At 43.5% G+C, this 16,756-nt stretch overlaps 1 protein-coding gene across 1 annotated transcript in view; it reads left to right on the forward strand.

Annotated features, from left to right (window-relative positions):
• KIAA0825 (KIAA0825 ortholog) overlaps positions 1-16,756 on the forward strand; it is a 100,403-nt gene that overhangs the window by 12,395 nt on the left and 71,252 nt on the right. Inside the window, exon 3 of the mRNA XM_056849241.1 lies at positions 4,802-5,477. Within this exon, the coding sequence (XP_056705219.1) occupies positions 4,802-5,477 (676 nt within the window). The remainder of the gene's footprint in view (positions 1-4,801; positions 5,478-16,756) is intronic.

Genomic DNA, 16,756 nt, shown 5'->3' on the forward strand with positions numbered 1-16,756 from the left:
CGCCATGTTTTCTCTGCATTGAAAACTTTTGTGACCAATTTTCCCACACGTAAAGCATTTAAAAATCTTTCTTTCATGCACATTCATCACTGAGATCCCACTTGATACTTCATTTAAACGTTTCTGATCATTTTCAAACTCTTTCAGTGCACACACAAGATCATTAAGGTTCAGGTCCTTTCTCCCTAGCAGGTTTCTCCTCTCAGACTGAAATTTGGGATGAAGACTGGCTAGGAAAATTGTTATAAAGTCTCTCTCTGACACTGTTTCGCCTGCGATGCGAATCTCAGCGGCCAGGGTCTGTAATTGTCTTAGATGCTCAGTCAGAGAAATATTTTCTGGCATCCTGCTTGAGAATAAGTTTCCTTTCATTGCCATGAGCTGATTTGAGGAAGTTACAGAATACTTTGCAGATAGCTCTTTCATTATATCTTTGGCCGTTTCATTATTTAACAGAATATCAGATTCGCTTTGGCTTAATGCTCCCATTAAGAGGCAGACCGCTTGTGCATTTGCCCTCTTAAAATCAGGGTACTCTGGGTCATCTCTTCCTGGCTTTTCTTTATCTAAGACCCATTCAATATCCATAGCTTCAAATGCAAACATCACATTTCTCTTCCATAAAGCAAATGGCGTTTTTGCTATGGGAGGTATAGTCACAGTTTGGGGACCTTTTGCACTCACGACTCGTGGAGTTGCGTTGGGAGCGGCTGTTGGGAGTTCCCGTGCTCGTTGAGGCTCCGTTGTCTGGGTTCGACATCCTCGCAGCTTCCCTCCTCTCAGATTACAGCACGCTGGGTCTGAGTTCCTCAGGTCTCACACGAATAAACCGCTGAGCTCTTGCAGAGAAAAGATCCCTTCTGGCGTTTTGTAATCCGTTTGGCTTCCCTGGAAAAATCCTAACTCAAGCTGTGCGTGTTTTGGCTTCTCCAAAATCCATTAATAATTCATATTAATATTCCAAACCGTCTGATGCTACCAATTTGATGGGAATTTTACCCTTAATAGAGGAAATGGATCGTTGAATATTAATGGAATCACCGGCAGAAGCTAATTAAGGTTGCACGCACACAAAGAAAGACTCGCAGTCATTTCTCTTAGTAAAAATCACCTTTACTTACTAACTTCAGGAAAGGGTAACTTGGATGTAAAATAATAAATCTCTTTCTACATTCTAAGTTTCCTATCCCATCCCAAAGTGGGAGTTCTATAGTTTACATCTTCACATGGTCAGATCTAAAGTCTAATGGCGGAGGCTTCTTCTAGGTAAGACAAAGAAGAAGCTCCTGGTATGCAAATACCTTTACAACTGTCCTGTTTAGCCAATGGCTATTTGACACATACTGTAGGTCACATCACCTTTGATCTGGTCAGCTTGGTTACAAACAGTTTAACCCTTGAGTGACTGAAATACAATGAAACTCGCTATCCAAAACCCAACAGAGTGTGATTTATGCATGTGTAAATGAGTGCAGATTGAATTCAAAATGGCTAGATTCTGATCGAAACAAATGAGGAAAGAATGTTCTTTTAATTGTATGAACTGCTCATAACTTAATTTTTCAAGTCAAATTCCCATTTTTCTTCCAGTCTTCAAGACAATTATGCTACCTAGAATAAAATAAAATATTCAATCTTAAGTCAGTTTTGTGTACCGTAGGTAAGACAAAGCTGGCCGATGGGAAAAAGGAATTATTGTAGACATCAACACATTCTACTTTAGAGGAATGTTTTGTGTATTCAGTATTTCAAAGTACTGTTTGTCTCTGGCAACCTGCATGTTTTAACTATATATTTGTTGGATTTTATGTGTGTGTTCAACTTATGGTTTTACTACATTTTATATACTGTGTTTATGTAATGCTAGTTATTTACCTTTTTAACATGAGGTTGAGCTTATAATCATAAGGAGAACATGCATTTAAGGTTCTTGTAGGTTATCCGGGCTGTGTAACCGTGGTCTTGGAATTTTCTTTCCTGACGTTTCGCCAGCAACTGTGGCAGGCATCTTCAGAGTAGTAACACTGAAGGACAGTGTCTCTCAGTGTCAAGGGTGTAGGAAGAGTAATATATAGTCAGAAAGGGGTTGGGTTTGAGCTGAGTATTGTCCTGCAAAAGTATTGTCCTGTAAGTATCAAGATAATGTGCTAATGAGGGTATGGTATGTTAATATGGAACCATTGTATCCTGAAGTGATCTGTTAATGTGTGTAATCCAAAGCTAATCTGTATGGCTATTGTTGAATGTTGTCTTTGTCTGGAGGTTTTTCAGGGCAGGAAGCCAAGCCTTATTCATTCTTAAACTCTCCTCTTTTCTGTTAAAGTTGTGCTGATGTTTATGAATTTCAATGGCTTCTCTGTGCAATCTGACAAAATAGTTGGTAGAATTGTCCAGTCTTTCAGTGTCTTGGAATAAGACCCTGTGTCCTGTTTGTGTCAGTCCATGTTCAGCCACTGCTGATTTCTCAGGTTGGCCAAGTCTGCAGTATCTTTCATGTTCTTTTATCCTTGTTTGTATGCTGCGTTTTGTGGTCCCGATGTAAACTTCTCCACAGCTGCAAGGTATACGATATACTCCTGCAGAGGTGAGGGGGTCTCTTTTGTCTTTTGCTGATCGTAGCATTTGTTGTATTTTCTTGGTGGGTTTAAACACTGTTTGTAGGTTATGTTTTTTCAAAAGTTTCTCCATCCTATCAGTGACTCCTTTAATAAATGGCAAGAATACCTTTCCTATGGGAGACTGTTTTTCTTGAGTTTTCTGATTTTTGTTTGGTTTAATGGCCCTTCTGATTTCATTCTTGGAGTAGCCGTTTGCTAGCAGTGCGTGATTTAGATGATTAGTTTCTTCCTTGAGAAACTGTGGTTCACAGATCCGTCTTGCACGGTCCATTAATGTTTTGATTATTCCTCTTTTCTGTCGGGGGTGGTGGTTGGAGTTTTTGTGTAAGTAGCGATCTGTGTGAGTTGGTTTCCGGTAGACCTTGTGACCTAACTGAAGGTTTGTTTTACGGATGACAAGGGTATCAAGAAATGGGAGTTTACCCTCAATTTCCTTTTCCATGGTAAACTGAATGTTTGGATGGATATTATTAAGATGGTTTAGAAAGTCCATTAATTTTTCTTCACCATGGCTCCAAATGGTAAATGTATCATCTACGAACCTGAACCAGACTGTAGGTTTGTAAGGTGCTGAACCAACTCACACAGATCGCTACTTACACAAAAACTCCAACCACCACCCCCGACAGAAAAGAGGAATAATCAAAACATTAATGGACCGTGCAAGACGGATCTGTGAACCACAGTTTCTCAAGGAAGAAACTAATCATCTAAATCACGCACTGCTAGCAAACGGCTACTCCAAGAATGAAATCAGAAGGGCCATTAAACCAAACAAAAATCAGAAAACTCAAGAAAAACAGTCTCCCATAGGAAAGGTATTCTTGCCATTTATTAAAGGAGTCACTGATAGGATGGAGAAACTTTTGAAAAAACATAACCTACAAACAGTGTTTAAACCCACCAAGAAAATACAACAAATGCTACGATCAGCAAAAGACAAAAGAGACCCCCTCACCTCTGCAGGAGTATATCGTATACCTTGCAGCTGTGGAGAAGTTTACATCGGGACCACAAAACGCAGCATACAAACAAGGATAAAAGAACATGAAAGATACTGCAGACTTGGCCAACCTGAGAAATCAGCAGTGGCTGAACATGGACTGACACAAACAGGACACAGGGTCTTATTCCAAGACACTGAAAGACTGGACAATTCTACCAACTATTTTGTCAGATTGCACAGAGAAGCCATTGAAATTCATAAACATCAGCACAACTTTAACAGAAAAGAGGAGAGTTTAAGAATGAATAAGGCTTGGCTTCCTGCCCTGAAAAACCTCCAGACAAAGACAACATTCAACAATAGCCATACAGATTAGCTTTGGATTACACACATTAACAGATCACTTCAGGATACAATGGTTCCATATTAACATACCATACCCTCATTAGCACATTATCTTGATACTTACAGGACAATACTTTTGCAGGACAATACTCAGCTCAAACCCAACCCCTTTCTGACTATATATTACTCTTCCTACACCCTTGACACTGAGAGACACTGTCCTTCAGTGTTACTACTCTGAAGATGCCTGCCACAGTTGCTGGCGAAACGTCAGGAAAGAAAATTCCAAGACCACGGTTACACAGCCCGGATAACCTACAAGAACCAATGAACTCTGACCGTGAAAGCCTTCGACAATATTATGCATTTAAGGGTTCGTACATATTATGGCTTATATGATAAATTATGTCTTAGGGTTGCCAGGTCCCTCTTCGCCACCCATGAGAGGTTTTTGGGGCGGAGCCAGAGGAGGGCAGGGTTTGGGGAGGGAAGGGACTTCAGTGCCATAGAGTCCAGTGGCCAAAGCCGCCATTTTCTCCAGCTGAATTGATATCTGTCGGCTGGAAATCAGTTGTAATAGCAGGAGAACTCCAGCTAGTACCTGGAGGTTGGCAACCCTACTTGAAATTCATTTTATTAAGTAGTTGTTGTGCAAGGTATCCTTAAAGAGAGCTATAAACCCCTTTACATGAGATACGTGGTATTAAGATACTTCTTTGCTTTATTTATTGGTATAAAGAGTTTTTTTTCCACATAATAAAAATTAATGTTAAAAATAATTAAAAAAAACAATTCTGTACATAATAGTTATCACTAACTGGTATTTATTCAGAGAGAGCTATTTTCTTCAAGAAATGCATCTAAAAATACACTGTTGTTTCCTCTTTCTTAGCAAAATTTACTGAAGAATGAACAAAACCAAGAAGAAATTATCCTTCACTTCCTTCTGGATCTCTCCAGTCAGTGTGGTGTCTTATTTCCCTGTACCCCGAGTGGGACATCTTTTGAGATTAAATCCAGTATTTCACTTCATGGCATTGAAGATGATTCAGCAATGGATGTTCAGTGTATTTGGGATGATGTAAGATTACATCTTCGGCGCTTCTTAGTAAACCAACTTCAAAGTCACCATGAAACAAAAATTGGTACTTTACAACAACAATTGCAGTTTAAAACTCAGTGCCTACAACAACTTTTATTTCTTTATCCTGAGTCAGAAGTTATAGCCAAATATCAAAACATGCAGAATAAATTGGTTAGTGATCTTCTGCAGAAATGTGTTCTAGAAAGCAGCGGAGAAACAAACTTAGAAAAGGTGGTTTGTGGTTATGAAAGTTCCATTCCTACTTTATGTACAATGATAGAAGAAGATTTGTATATACTATGTGGAATGATTGATCCCTCTTCTACATTGAAGTTTATTAATGAATCTTATTTGGATACCATCACAGAAGAAATTACCATTCTCCTTGGAAAACTTCGTGAGCTTCAGTTAAAAGAAGATGCATTATATGTTGTAAAGACAAGCAACAGCTCAAAGAAACAGAAAGAAATAGCCCAAGGCTGGGGTTAGTGACCTTTTATTTTACTTTTATTACTATATTTCCTTGCCTTGTTCTTTCCTCTTGAATTTGGTTGATGATTTATTATTGACTGCAGTTCAGATACTGAAGTTATTCTAAAACTGCAAACATAAAATTTCTCACTTACCGTATATACCCGTGTATAAGCCGACCCGCGTATAAGCCGAGGTGCCTAATTTCTCCCCAAAAATGGGGGAAAATTAGGCACCCGCGTATAAGCCGAGGGTCGGCTTATAACTCCTCCCCCCCCCGCAGGCTTACCTGACCGGCTCCTGGCGGCGAAAAGAGGCGCGGGCCCGGTGGGGGCGGCTTTCCTGCAGCCGCAGGAGGCCGCCCCCAGGCCGCTCCGGGCGGCGGAAAGCGGCACGGGCCCGGCAGCCTCCCAGGCAGGCCCCGCTGGCCGCTCCCAGGCGAGCGGGCCGGTGGCGGGGGGGGGGGGCGGCGGGGGGGCGGCGAGGCCTGCCTGCTCCCAGGCAGGCCCCGCTGGCCGCTCCTAGGCCGCTCCCAGGCGAGCGGGCCGGCGGCGGGGGGGGGCGGCGGGGGGGGCGGCGAGGCCTTCCTGCTCCCAGGCAGGCCCCGCTGGCCGCTCCCAGGCCGCTCCCAGGCGAGCGGGGCGGCGGCGGGGGGGGCGGCAGGGGGGGGCGGCGGGGGCAGCAGTGAGGCCTGCCTGCTCCCAGGCAGGCCCTGCTGGCCGCTCCCAGGCCGCGGGAAGGGGCGCGGGCCGGCGGGGGGGGGGGGGGTGGCGAGGCCTGCCTGCTCCCAGGCAGGCCCCACTGGCCGCTCCTAGGCCGCTCCCAGGTGAGCGGGCCGGCGGCGGGGGCGGCAAGGCCTGCCTGCTCCCAGGCAGGCCCCGCTGGCTGCTCCCAGGCCGCGGGAAGGGGCGCGGGCCGGCGGGGGGGGGGGCGGCGGCGAGGCCTGCCTGCTCCCAGGCAGGCCCGGCTGGCCGCTCCTAGGCCCCTCCCAGGCGAGCAGGTCGGCGGCGGGGGCAGGGGGGGCGGCGAGGCCTGCCTGCTCCCAGGCAGGCCCCGCTGGCCGCTCCTAGGCCGCTCCCAGGTGAGCGGGCCGGCGGCGGGGAGGGGCGGCGGGGGCGGCAAGGCCTGCCTGCTCCCAGGCAGGCCCCGCTGGCTGCTCCCAGGCCGCGGGAAGGGGCGCGGGCCGGCGGCGGGGGGGGGCGGCGGCGAGGCCTGCCTGCTCCCAGGCAGGCCCCGCTGGCCGCTCCTAGGCCCCTCCCAGGCGAGCGGGCCGGCGGCGGGGGGGGCGGCGGGGGCAGGGGGGGCGGCGAGGCCTGCCTGCTCCCAGGCAGGCCCCGCTGGCCGCTCCTAGGCCGCTCCCAGGCGAGCGGGCCGGCGGCGGGGGGGGGGCGGCGGGGGGGCAGCGAGGCCTGCCTGCTCCCAGGCAGGCTTCGCTGGCCGCTCCCAGGCCGCGGGAAGGCGAGCGGGCCGGCGGCAAAGGATGGCGGCAGTGGTAAGTTTCCCTCCTCCCTCCTCCCCCCTCCCCTCGCCTACCGTATTGACCCGCGTGTAAGCCGAGTTGGCTTTTTTCAGCCCTTTTTTTGGGCTGAAAAACTCGGCTTATACGCGGGTATATATGGTACCTTTATGTGCATACAACCTAAAGCTTGAACATGAGTCTGCTGCTTCATATTTCTATCTATTAATAGATATGAACTATAGCAATTAGTAAGCAATTAAATTAAATTCAACCCACTATGGCCTTTCTGCATGTATCAGTGCTGGTTTGCTAGCTACTGGGGGGGAGAATGGAAGTCTGAGGCTGAACTGAGTGAAGCCTTTTCCAAATTAAAGAAGGCTGAGGATTTTATTATATATCTGTATATATACGGTAAGCCAGTTCCTAGGTTCTGTCTCTGTCACATTTTAGTGCAGCCTTTCTCAACCTGCTTACCCTTGCAAAACCCTTGAAATAATTGTCACAGGGAACCCCTACATATGAGTTACATATGATTTACATATGATTAGCCTATTTATAACTATTTTTTGCAGAATCCCTAGCGATTTCTCACGGAACCCTAGGGTTCCGAGGAACCCTGGTTGAGAAATGCTGCTTTAGTGTGACCAAAAAACAGAACCCCAGAATATTTGAGCTCTACAGATAGGAGTAGGCTTGATTCTTGAAAAATCAGAATATTAAAATAAAAAGCTTACAAAGGAGATATTACATTATTATATTTTATGAGGATTACTGGGTTAATATATCATACATCGGAAATAGTATGGAGCTGGAGAAAGCTGTCCCCAACTCCTGTCTTCAATGTGGTGCTGTTGAACAGGTGTGATTAGGATTGCCAACTTCCAAGTGGTGACTGAAGATCTCCCGCTATTACAGCTGATCTCCAGGTGACAGAGATCAGTTCACCTGGAGGAAATGGCTGCTTTGGAAGGTAGACTGTATAGTATTATATCCCATTGAAGTCCCTCCCCTCCCCAAACCTCGCACTCCTCAGGCTCCACCCCCAAAACCTCCATGTATTTCCCAACCCAGAGCTGGCAACCCTACGTATGATACAGGATAGGCACTGATTTAGAAACACAATGGGGAAAAACATAGATTTAGAATAAGAAAGGTCCCTTAGAAAAAGTGCTTCAGAGAACCCATCTGGTATTGTTGTCTCAACAGTGTTACAAGAATTAAACATTTCCTTTAATTGCCCCCAAATGTAAAACATTTAACCTTATCATTGACCTTCATTTTGGCTTGGAAAGGTCACAGATACTGAGAATGTTATCAAAAAACAAAAACAACCCTACCCCCCCCACACACACACATTTCAGGTATTCTCAGCTGAGTGACAGTACTGTCAGTACTCCTCCTGTATTTTAGATATAAGCTGCTAGTATCTCCTGGGAATTGCCAAACCAGCACATTTTGAAACAGCGTGTTAATTTAATTTAGGATATTCAATTGTCGTTCTTTCCCTAGAGGTGAAAAAGTAGGTTATATTTACTAAGTGTGCCCTTAGGGAAATGTGATATTTGGCATTGTAACTGATCTTTCGGTAATAAAAAACACAAAACCCCAAACACTATAAATAAAGTTGTGCCTGAATTTTTCACAATATAGTGTATAAGCCTCCTTTCCCAACAAATAGAGCAATAATAATAATAATATCTAGTTAGTTTCATATAAATAAATGTGTGTAAATCTGTTGTATCTCCATTTTGTTAAACAATTAAACAAATAACAGTAGTAATTGTAAAAAGCAACTCCTAGGCTATAAATGACTGAAGTTTATGCAAGGTTTAACTAATACATATATAGAAAAATGATTAATCACTAATTTTATAGTATTTAGTATTAGTTGAACAAAAATAATTAATCCCATTGATTGTTTTTGTAAGTAGTTTCACGAAATTTGCCAGTAATTCCTTTTTCCAATAGGTTAATAGATTTTAAATCCCTTTATATGTGTATACACACACACACACACACACACACATATACATTAAAAACATGATTCAGGCAAAATATGTAAATTTTGCTTGAAATCCTTCTAAGAAAACCTACACTGTGCTATTTCCCAAGCTCAGTCTCTTCTTAAAATAACCTTTCCTGTGAAATCTTTGACTTAAATTAGTTCTCACCCCTAAATTAATCCTATACAAAATGTTTGGTCCTTTCTCCCCCATGGAAACTAACTATATGTAGCTGATGCGAGAATTCTGCAAATTCTCTCCCTTGAGCTCTATATTTTTTTTTTGGACTCCTCTGCCTGCTACTTACCAAGCAAGGCCAGAGTGTGTAATAGGAAAAATGTGCTTAGGACAGTCTCAGACCACACACACATAACAGTAAAGCATATAGGTTTATTGAACTTAAAGAGGTTGTAAGGCAAAGAGAAAAATAATATTTAGACAGATTTAACAACATCCCACATAGAGACTGATACACAGACAGACAGACAGAGCTGCTCTGGGTCATTCCAAAGGAGAGACAGAATGATTTCTCCCTGGGAAGGACAAAGACTGGACATTTGGACTGCCCTTTTATAAGCTGGACTGTGAGGAGAGGGTCTCAAATGACCCCTCCCTGTCACATTCTTTAGGAAATAAGTTTCCACAAATCATGACTAAATTGTTTAGAAATATCTTGTTCCATAATTCTTTCAGTGTCCAAGTCTGATATCTGATTGTTTTGTCCATCACTCAATGTTCATAAACAATTTCCTCCCTTGCGTGAGCAGACAATTTGTTGCCTGTTTGAACGGTCTTGATTTAGAGCACGTAATGTGTTTTGGTTGACTAGCTTCTGTGCCCTTTAGGGTCAAGAGCCCAATTAGAGATGATGTCAGCTAAAAGTCAGGTCTTCATATTGCTTCTAAGTTATAGGTTAATAAGCTACAGATTAATTGGTTTTTCTTAACACAAACTAATAATATTTAATATAAATTAATAATTTTAATATAAACTAATGTTCAATACCAAAAATTCTCACGACAGTCCCCCATTTTTGGGTTAAGAAAAACCCAAATTACTTATCAGGTTGTGGTCTAAAAGTGTAAATATTGCTGGCATACATGGTGTGAGGCAGCAAAGCATAATTATAACAGTAACAGAAATAAATAAGAACAGAATTATAATGTACACAAGTATGTTAACCCATCCTGTTAAACTTGGAAACCAATTTTGTACCTGGGGTTTGTATTTACATAGGTGTGGTTGTGCTGTGCAGGTCGCTCCCATTTTCCTATCATCTAGCTGCCGAAACTATTCCATACATTCTATTACCTTAACTTATTGGGTACCTCCCCTTATACTTTCTAATATATTCTCCTGTCTGCCTACCTTCGTTCTGTGGAGCTTCTATAAAGCTCCTCCTTCAATGTGTGTGTGGGCGTTGCAAAGTGGTATGAGGTTGCTGGGTCTGTGAATAGATGTAATATATACAGGGACCGTTTTATTACAATTTGTTGTAGAGTAAAAATGTTGTCATACTGGGGTCCCCCATCTGTTTATAACAAATGCTTGCTTTGCATAAACTATGCCCAGAATCAAGAATTCTAGGATATATTTAAAATAACTAAATTTGGAATATTTCAGATTAGTTTGCTGGCTAGAACTGTGAACAGAACAGCCATTTATTGTAAACCCCTTTCACAGATTCAACAAATTCATACCCAAACCCACACAGAAATGAAAACAGCATACCTCCCACCATCAATCGACGTTCACAATCATTGCTTAGTACCAATCTGAGAAACTTCACACACACACATCTACAAAATTCCCTGAATTGTTCTGGATTGTCGTGGGGTGTTGGGATTCCCTTTCTCTTTATTAAAGCTTTTTGGGGATTGGCGAGGGATTTCTCCCAGAGTCCTGTCCAATACTCCTGACTATCTATGGGGTACTCCTGACTATCAAAATTTTTTTTTTTACTAATCTAGATGGGAAAGCAATACTTTGTACATTTATTGTCAGCAAGTGTTCGTTGTTGTAGATCAGAAATTCAAAGCAAAATGAGGACAAGAGTTTAAAGCAAAGTTCCAAGCAAAGTTCAAAACAAAAGCTTCAGGGGTCATGAGGTGTCTCTGGCGGCTGGTGGCATGATGTAGGAAAAATTTGGTTCACACTGGGGCACTGGGCTGGTGGTCGCAGGACGCGCCTCCTCTTGTAGCGTAAAGAGAGGCGGGGAAATTGGGCTAGGGTTGTCGTCTCTTTGGTTGGCCTGGCTCTCGGCTGGCACGTTCTGCAGTCGTCTCAGGGTTGACAAGCTTCTGTGCATGTGAAGCCTGGATCCACTGGTCTTTTTTCTGGACTTTGGTAGCAGTAGCTGGTATACCAGGAGCGGTTTGTGTGGCCCTTCCCACTTTGGCTGGAACTAGTGCCTGCGGAATGTCAGTGTTCACACCAGGTCCCCTGGCTAGCTGTTATGCCACCGTCAGCCAGTACAGATTGTAAGTTCTGCACCTCTCCGTGGATGACCCTGAAAGTATTAAAGAAAAGACAAAACATATTTAGTAATCATGACACGTTCCTCCGTTAGGCTGGTGTAGTGAGGAGGATTAAAAGAATAATAAAAGGAATAAAAAAATAAAAATAAAAACAGGAATGTATCATGGCTGTGGGAAATGGGTTCTCCCATGACAATCCAGTATTAGTACATAACTTAACTAATTAGTAAAGAACTTAACTTATCATTACGTTACATAACTTAACTAAATTAAAGGATTACAAGTTCCCCCAACCAACCTCCCCCCCATTCCCATGTGGGCCACTTAGTGGGCCTCATGGGCTAACGTGTACTCCCATTTGTAAAACTAGGGCTTTCCATGTTGCCAGGGCATTTTCATAGGTGTCAAAGGTGATTAGTTTTCCAGTAGCAACCGAAGTTCTTGAAAGGTTGCTGTTTCTCTCCCCCTCCTTCATATCCCAAGCGGCCGTTTGGCTGGCCTATAAGGAAATGAAGCTGGGGGGGGGGGGGTCCAAACAGTTGATTAGCCTTTCAAAAGTTTATAATAATTCTGTGTAATTTACAGTTTAACATAGGTCATAGCATCATTAAAGATTTAACATAGGTCATAGGTCATAGCATCATTAAAAGATTACAAATAATAAAACAGGTATTCTTACAACTGACCACATAGGTTTTGAATGCATCTGTGCGTATTCTTTTCCTCTTATCCTTACCCCCATTTTTCTTTTATTTTGTCCTGTCTGTCAGAATCTAGATTGTAGATTCCTTGGAACAGGATCCTTTCTGTCATTATAAAGTATACTGATGGTGCTATATAAATAATAAAAATATGCTACAGTCATGATTCCACTCCACTTTATACCCTTCCTACCAGTGCCCGCATTGTCCTGCAGGCAACACCCCCCCATTAGCAGCCTTACTGTGAGCAGAAAGCTGTACCTGTGGGACAGCTGTACATATGTAACCACACAGAGAAGTGATTGGATTGAGCACAACTTTCCAAATAATTCTCCACCCCTCCCCAATCTTTTGGAACCTTTTAGTACCTCTAACTATATAACCAGCAAATATTACAGTGTGCCCATATGAGAGAGTTTTTTTTTAAAAAAATTCGCAGTAATTGAAACTAAATTAATAGCAAGCCCTTTCAGACCATCTGTTTCAAGGTAGAACTGTGTATTGATGTAGTTCTGTGTTTCCTTCAGACATTTACAGTGCATTCCTGAAGGGGGGGTGAATGCTCTTAGGAGACAGCGTGACTCCTACACCGGCATCTGTGTCACTTGTGTCATGCAAAGTGGCACAGACAGTGTAGTCCCACTTACGCTGGCCCCCCTGGATCCTGGCGGCAGCGCAGGACTCGAGCACCAGTGGGGCTTCCCACCAGTGTTCTCCTGGTGCAGGTACCCACACCGGCATCCCGGAAGGCGTTCCTGGGGCGTTCCGGGGGTGGAGCTACCATTAGGCAGCTTCCAAACCCCTTTCACCCCGGGAATACCTCCCGGGATGGTGGCAGTCCTGTGTCACCTTTTTTTTTGTGGTGCAGGCCAGCTTTCCCCTATGGGGGAAAATGCTTTCCCCCCTGATTTTATTTTGTAAAAAAAGGCTTTTTCCCCCTCTGCGGCAGCCAGGAAACCTCTAAGGAGGCTTCTCAGTTGTGCCATCCCGACTGCTGTGGTTCGCCCACCCCATTCAGGAATGCACTGAAAGTTATAATGCTGCTTCATTACTGTTGTGCCTATTTGCTTTTACTCAGCTTAGTAAAAGATACAGTTACCCCATCTTCTCTTTTGCCTGTATGCTAGTTGATGCTTCAAATTCCAGCTTTAGTGGTTGTATTATATAAGGAAAATTCTCTTAGGGGCGGGTGGAATGTTGCAGAACTACACAGAACACATAGTCCTTTCCTCAGTTATTTATTTTTTCAGGGTTATAACTACCTTAATAAGTTCATATAACTGGGGTCATTTGGGATCCGTAGTTTTTTAGTGCTTCAACTTCTGCATGTATTGAACCTCTCTCAGTTCTTTGAACTAGGTCAATATTCACAATCTCAATACCTTTACTCTAGTGGCAGCTGAGAAAGTGGTTTGCTAGCAGAGCTGGACTGGCCATTTAACTTACAGGGAAGTATGCCAGTGTGCAAAAGACTCTAGAGCATGGGTCCTCAACAAGGGGGGAATTCCCCCCTAGGGGGGAATTTTAGGGTTCTGGGGGGGGGGGGAATTGGGACCACTATTCAGCAAAGTGTGATGTCCTGTAGATTATGTATAATCTGTAAAATTGTAGTTAGTTTTTAATTTAATCTGTTATAGTCAGTGAAGTTTATGACTATGTTGGGAAGGGGGGAATTATATTCTGAACAATGGTGAAAGGGAGGAATAGAGCAAAAAAGGTTGAGAACTACTGCTCTAGAGCATAAGTGTCAAACTCATTTGTTAAGAGAGCCGGATTTGACGTAAATGTCACTTGGTTGGGCCGGGCCATGCCATGCCTCAACAACCCAGATTGGGATGGGGGAGGGGGTGGCTGCCTTGGCTGGCTCTTGGGCCAGATAAGAGCTCTCAAGGGGTCACATCTGGTCCCCAGGCTGTCTATTTGACACCACTGCCCTAGAGGGCCACTGGTGGCCTGGAGCAAGCAGAGTCAAGGCCCAGGAGCTCTGCCCGAGCTTTAGGAGCCGTTTAGCCCAGAGCCTTCCACAGCCATGGCAGTTTGTGACAATTCACCAGCTGTTCCCTCCTGTATTGTTTCCAGCTTGGTGGATAATGCAGTGGGTGAACCTAATGCCCCCTGTTGCCCCCACTGAGCTCAGTGGCCCTGCAGTGCCGGCTTGTAGCACAGCAGAGGCTACTCAGCTTGACTAGTTCCAAGGTTTTCCCCCCACTTCCCAGTCCATTCCATTCACCAGTCAGCTGGCTACTACTGCTGGATGTTTGGGGATGGGGTGGGGGGAGAATTCCCATCCTTACCTGTAAATGTGAAGAGACAGGGAGTGCTTCAGTCAGCACAAAGTAAGGGCACAGTTGCTGAGTGGATAATTGTCTCTGCTCCTGCTAGCAAGCCCCCAAACAACTGTAAGCTTGCAAAGTTCTGATAATGTAGCTCCCTGGCTCCAAAACAGCTTTCCAGCATTTACACACAAAGGCAAGCATTCATCTCCTCCACCACCATTCCTATCACACCATAGCAACATGCAGTGTTTTTGAATGCTCAAGCCCCTTACTAGCTTCTGCTACTGAATTCTATCACTCCGTAGTAATTTCCCCGGTATTCTAACAACTTAAATATCATTCATTCATTCATTCATTCATTCATTCATTCATTCATTCATAGCCTTATTTTTTGGCATAGTAGCTAAAACATCAAGTACAAAAATGGGACATCCAATACAAAATACAGGGCAGTTATAAAATGGCCATACTTTGGCTAGACCTATGCAAATAATAACTACAAACAGCTTTAATGCTCCATATAGAGTCCAGGGAGACCGTTATATAACCTGAATCCTTCGTTCATTAACTATGTTAACTATTACTCCAAAGTAACCGTAAGAAATTTAGCAACCGCTTCAGAACTTAAATATTAGTCAAATACATACCATTAAGATTATTTATTTAAAAAGTTCTTTCAGTACGTATGTAAATAGGAGTAGAACAATTTAAGAATGCTAATTGGCTCAATGTTCAGGTACTGCCAAAATGGTTTCGATTATTCTCCAATGGTTCCTAAGGTGCTTCCTTACTTCACTATTGATTGATCTTGAGTAAGGATTGATGTCAGACATCCTTACATGACAGCAGTTGACAGGAGATAATCAAAGATGTCCTTTCCCCCAACTCACTCATGTAAGACACTTCTGGAAAGGGGCTGTCTCATTAATCTTCCCAACATCCACGTTTCCTACCTGGAACTTAGCCATTGTTCTCACTGTTCTGATTTGGGGTCTTTTAAAACATTTGGTTAAAAATACACTTGAAAATTGTTTTTGTAGTGGCAATTTTATCAGTAAGTAGGAGCCCTAAAACTTTTCTCTTTGTCAGTGCACAGGGAATGGCGTGTCTTCTGCTAGGATGGAGTGGTCCTTCCAACTATCAGACCTCTATTCCTACCATAAATACTTCTTGTTATAGATCAGAGGAAGTAGGATTGCCTTCATTCTGACATTACCAAGTACCCCAATGAGAGAGAGATTGGCACGATTAGATGTTCAAGGGCCTTCAGTTGTTGTTGGTTAACTTAAAGATTTATTTCGTTTAAAAAATCTCCCTTGGGGGCCAGAATCTGCACATTGATGTTGATATGTTGAATTAAAAGCTATACATCTACAGCATACAAAGCTGAGGGTAGAGATCTACCAGAGGGCATTATGATTCATTCTTCCAGGACCACAACTGCTTCTGCAGTCAGTTGTTTTCTTCCTTCAATTGAAACAACTTGTAAGGTGTCCACATGGAAATTGGTCCATGAGTTTACCTGGCACTGTCGTATAACCAAACGGACATCTTCTAATACTCTTTTTGGTAGAAGGGGACTCTACCAAGTGGTGACCAATCTATAGTTTGGTGGTCCTGCCCTAGTGTTGATGGCTTTTCTATATCCTAACTGTCTAGACTGCAACACTCTAAAAACCACTGGAGAATGGAACATTTATTCACTTACTGTGAATTTCCTGTCCCAGTGGTTCCAGGGCACTGCAGTCTCCTATCCCTTCTGGTTAATAGTTGTTGGAGTCATTGAAATAGTTGAATGATCCTAACAAGTTCTTCAACTGGCTTCTTTTGGGTGGACCAACTCGTTTGCTGCAGCTGTAGGCAGTTTGAGTCTGGTGGGATGTCCTGTTATTTTTTATGTGTGCTTATTTCCTTAGGAGCCCCGTGGCACAGAGTGGTAAGCTGCAGTATTGCAGTCCAAGCTCTGCTCATGACCTGAGTTCGATCCCGACGGAAATTTGTTTCAGGTAGCTGGCTCAAGTTACTCCAGTCTAACCCAACTGAAATCAATGGTCTTAGACTGGGGTAATTCTGCATAGAATTGCACTGTAAAGTGAGAAATTATACCTTCTTAACTTTTTGGGATAATGTAGCTTTTGCTCCAGCAACATCTGTTAGAATTCTCACAGTCTTAAATGTAATTAGGGAAGCAATTTCAGCAGGTCTACTCAGAAATCAGTTTCATTTTATTCAGTGGAGCTTATTCCCAGGAAAGTGTTCATAGGATTGCACTATAAAATCTGCCTGATTATTATATAAATCAAGTGATTCTCTAGATTCATTCAGCGCATTCCTGACTTCTGAGTATGAAAGTCCTTAGGAGGCCAGGAAGGGGCT

This window comes from Euleptes europaea, chromosome 4, assembly GCF_029931775.1.
Source record: "Euleptes europaea isolate rEulEur1 chromosome 4, rEulEur1.hap1, whole genome shotgun sequence".
NCBI lineage: Eukaryota > Metazoa > Chordata > Lepidosauria > Squamata > Sphaerodactylidae > Euleptes > Euleptes europaea.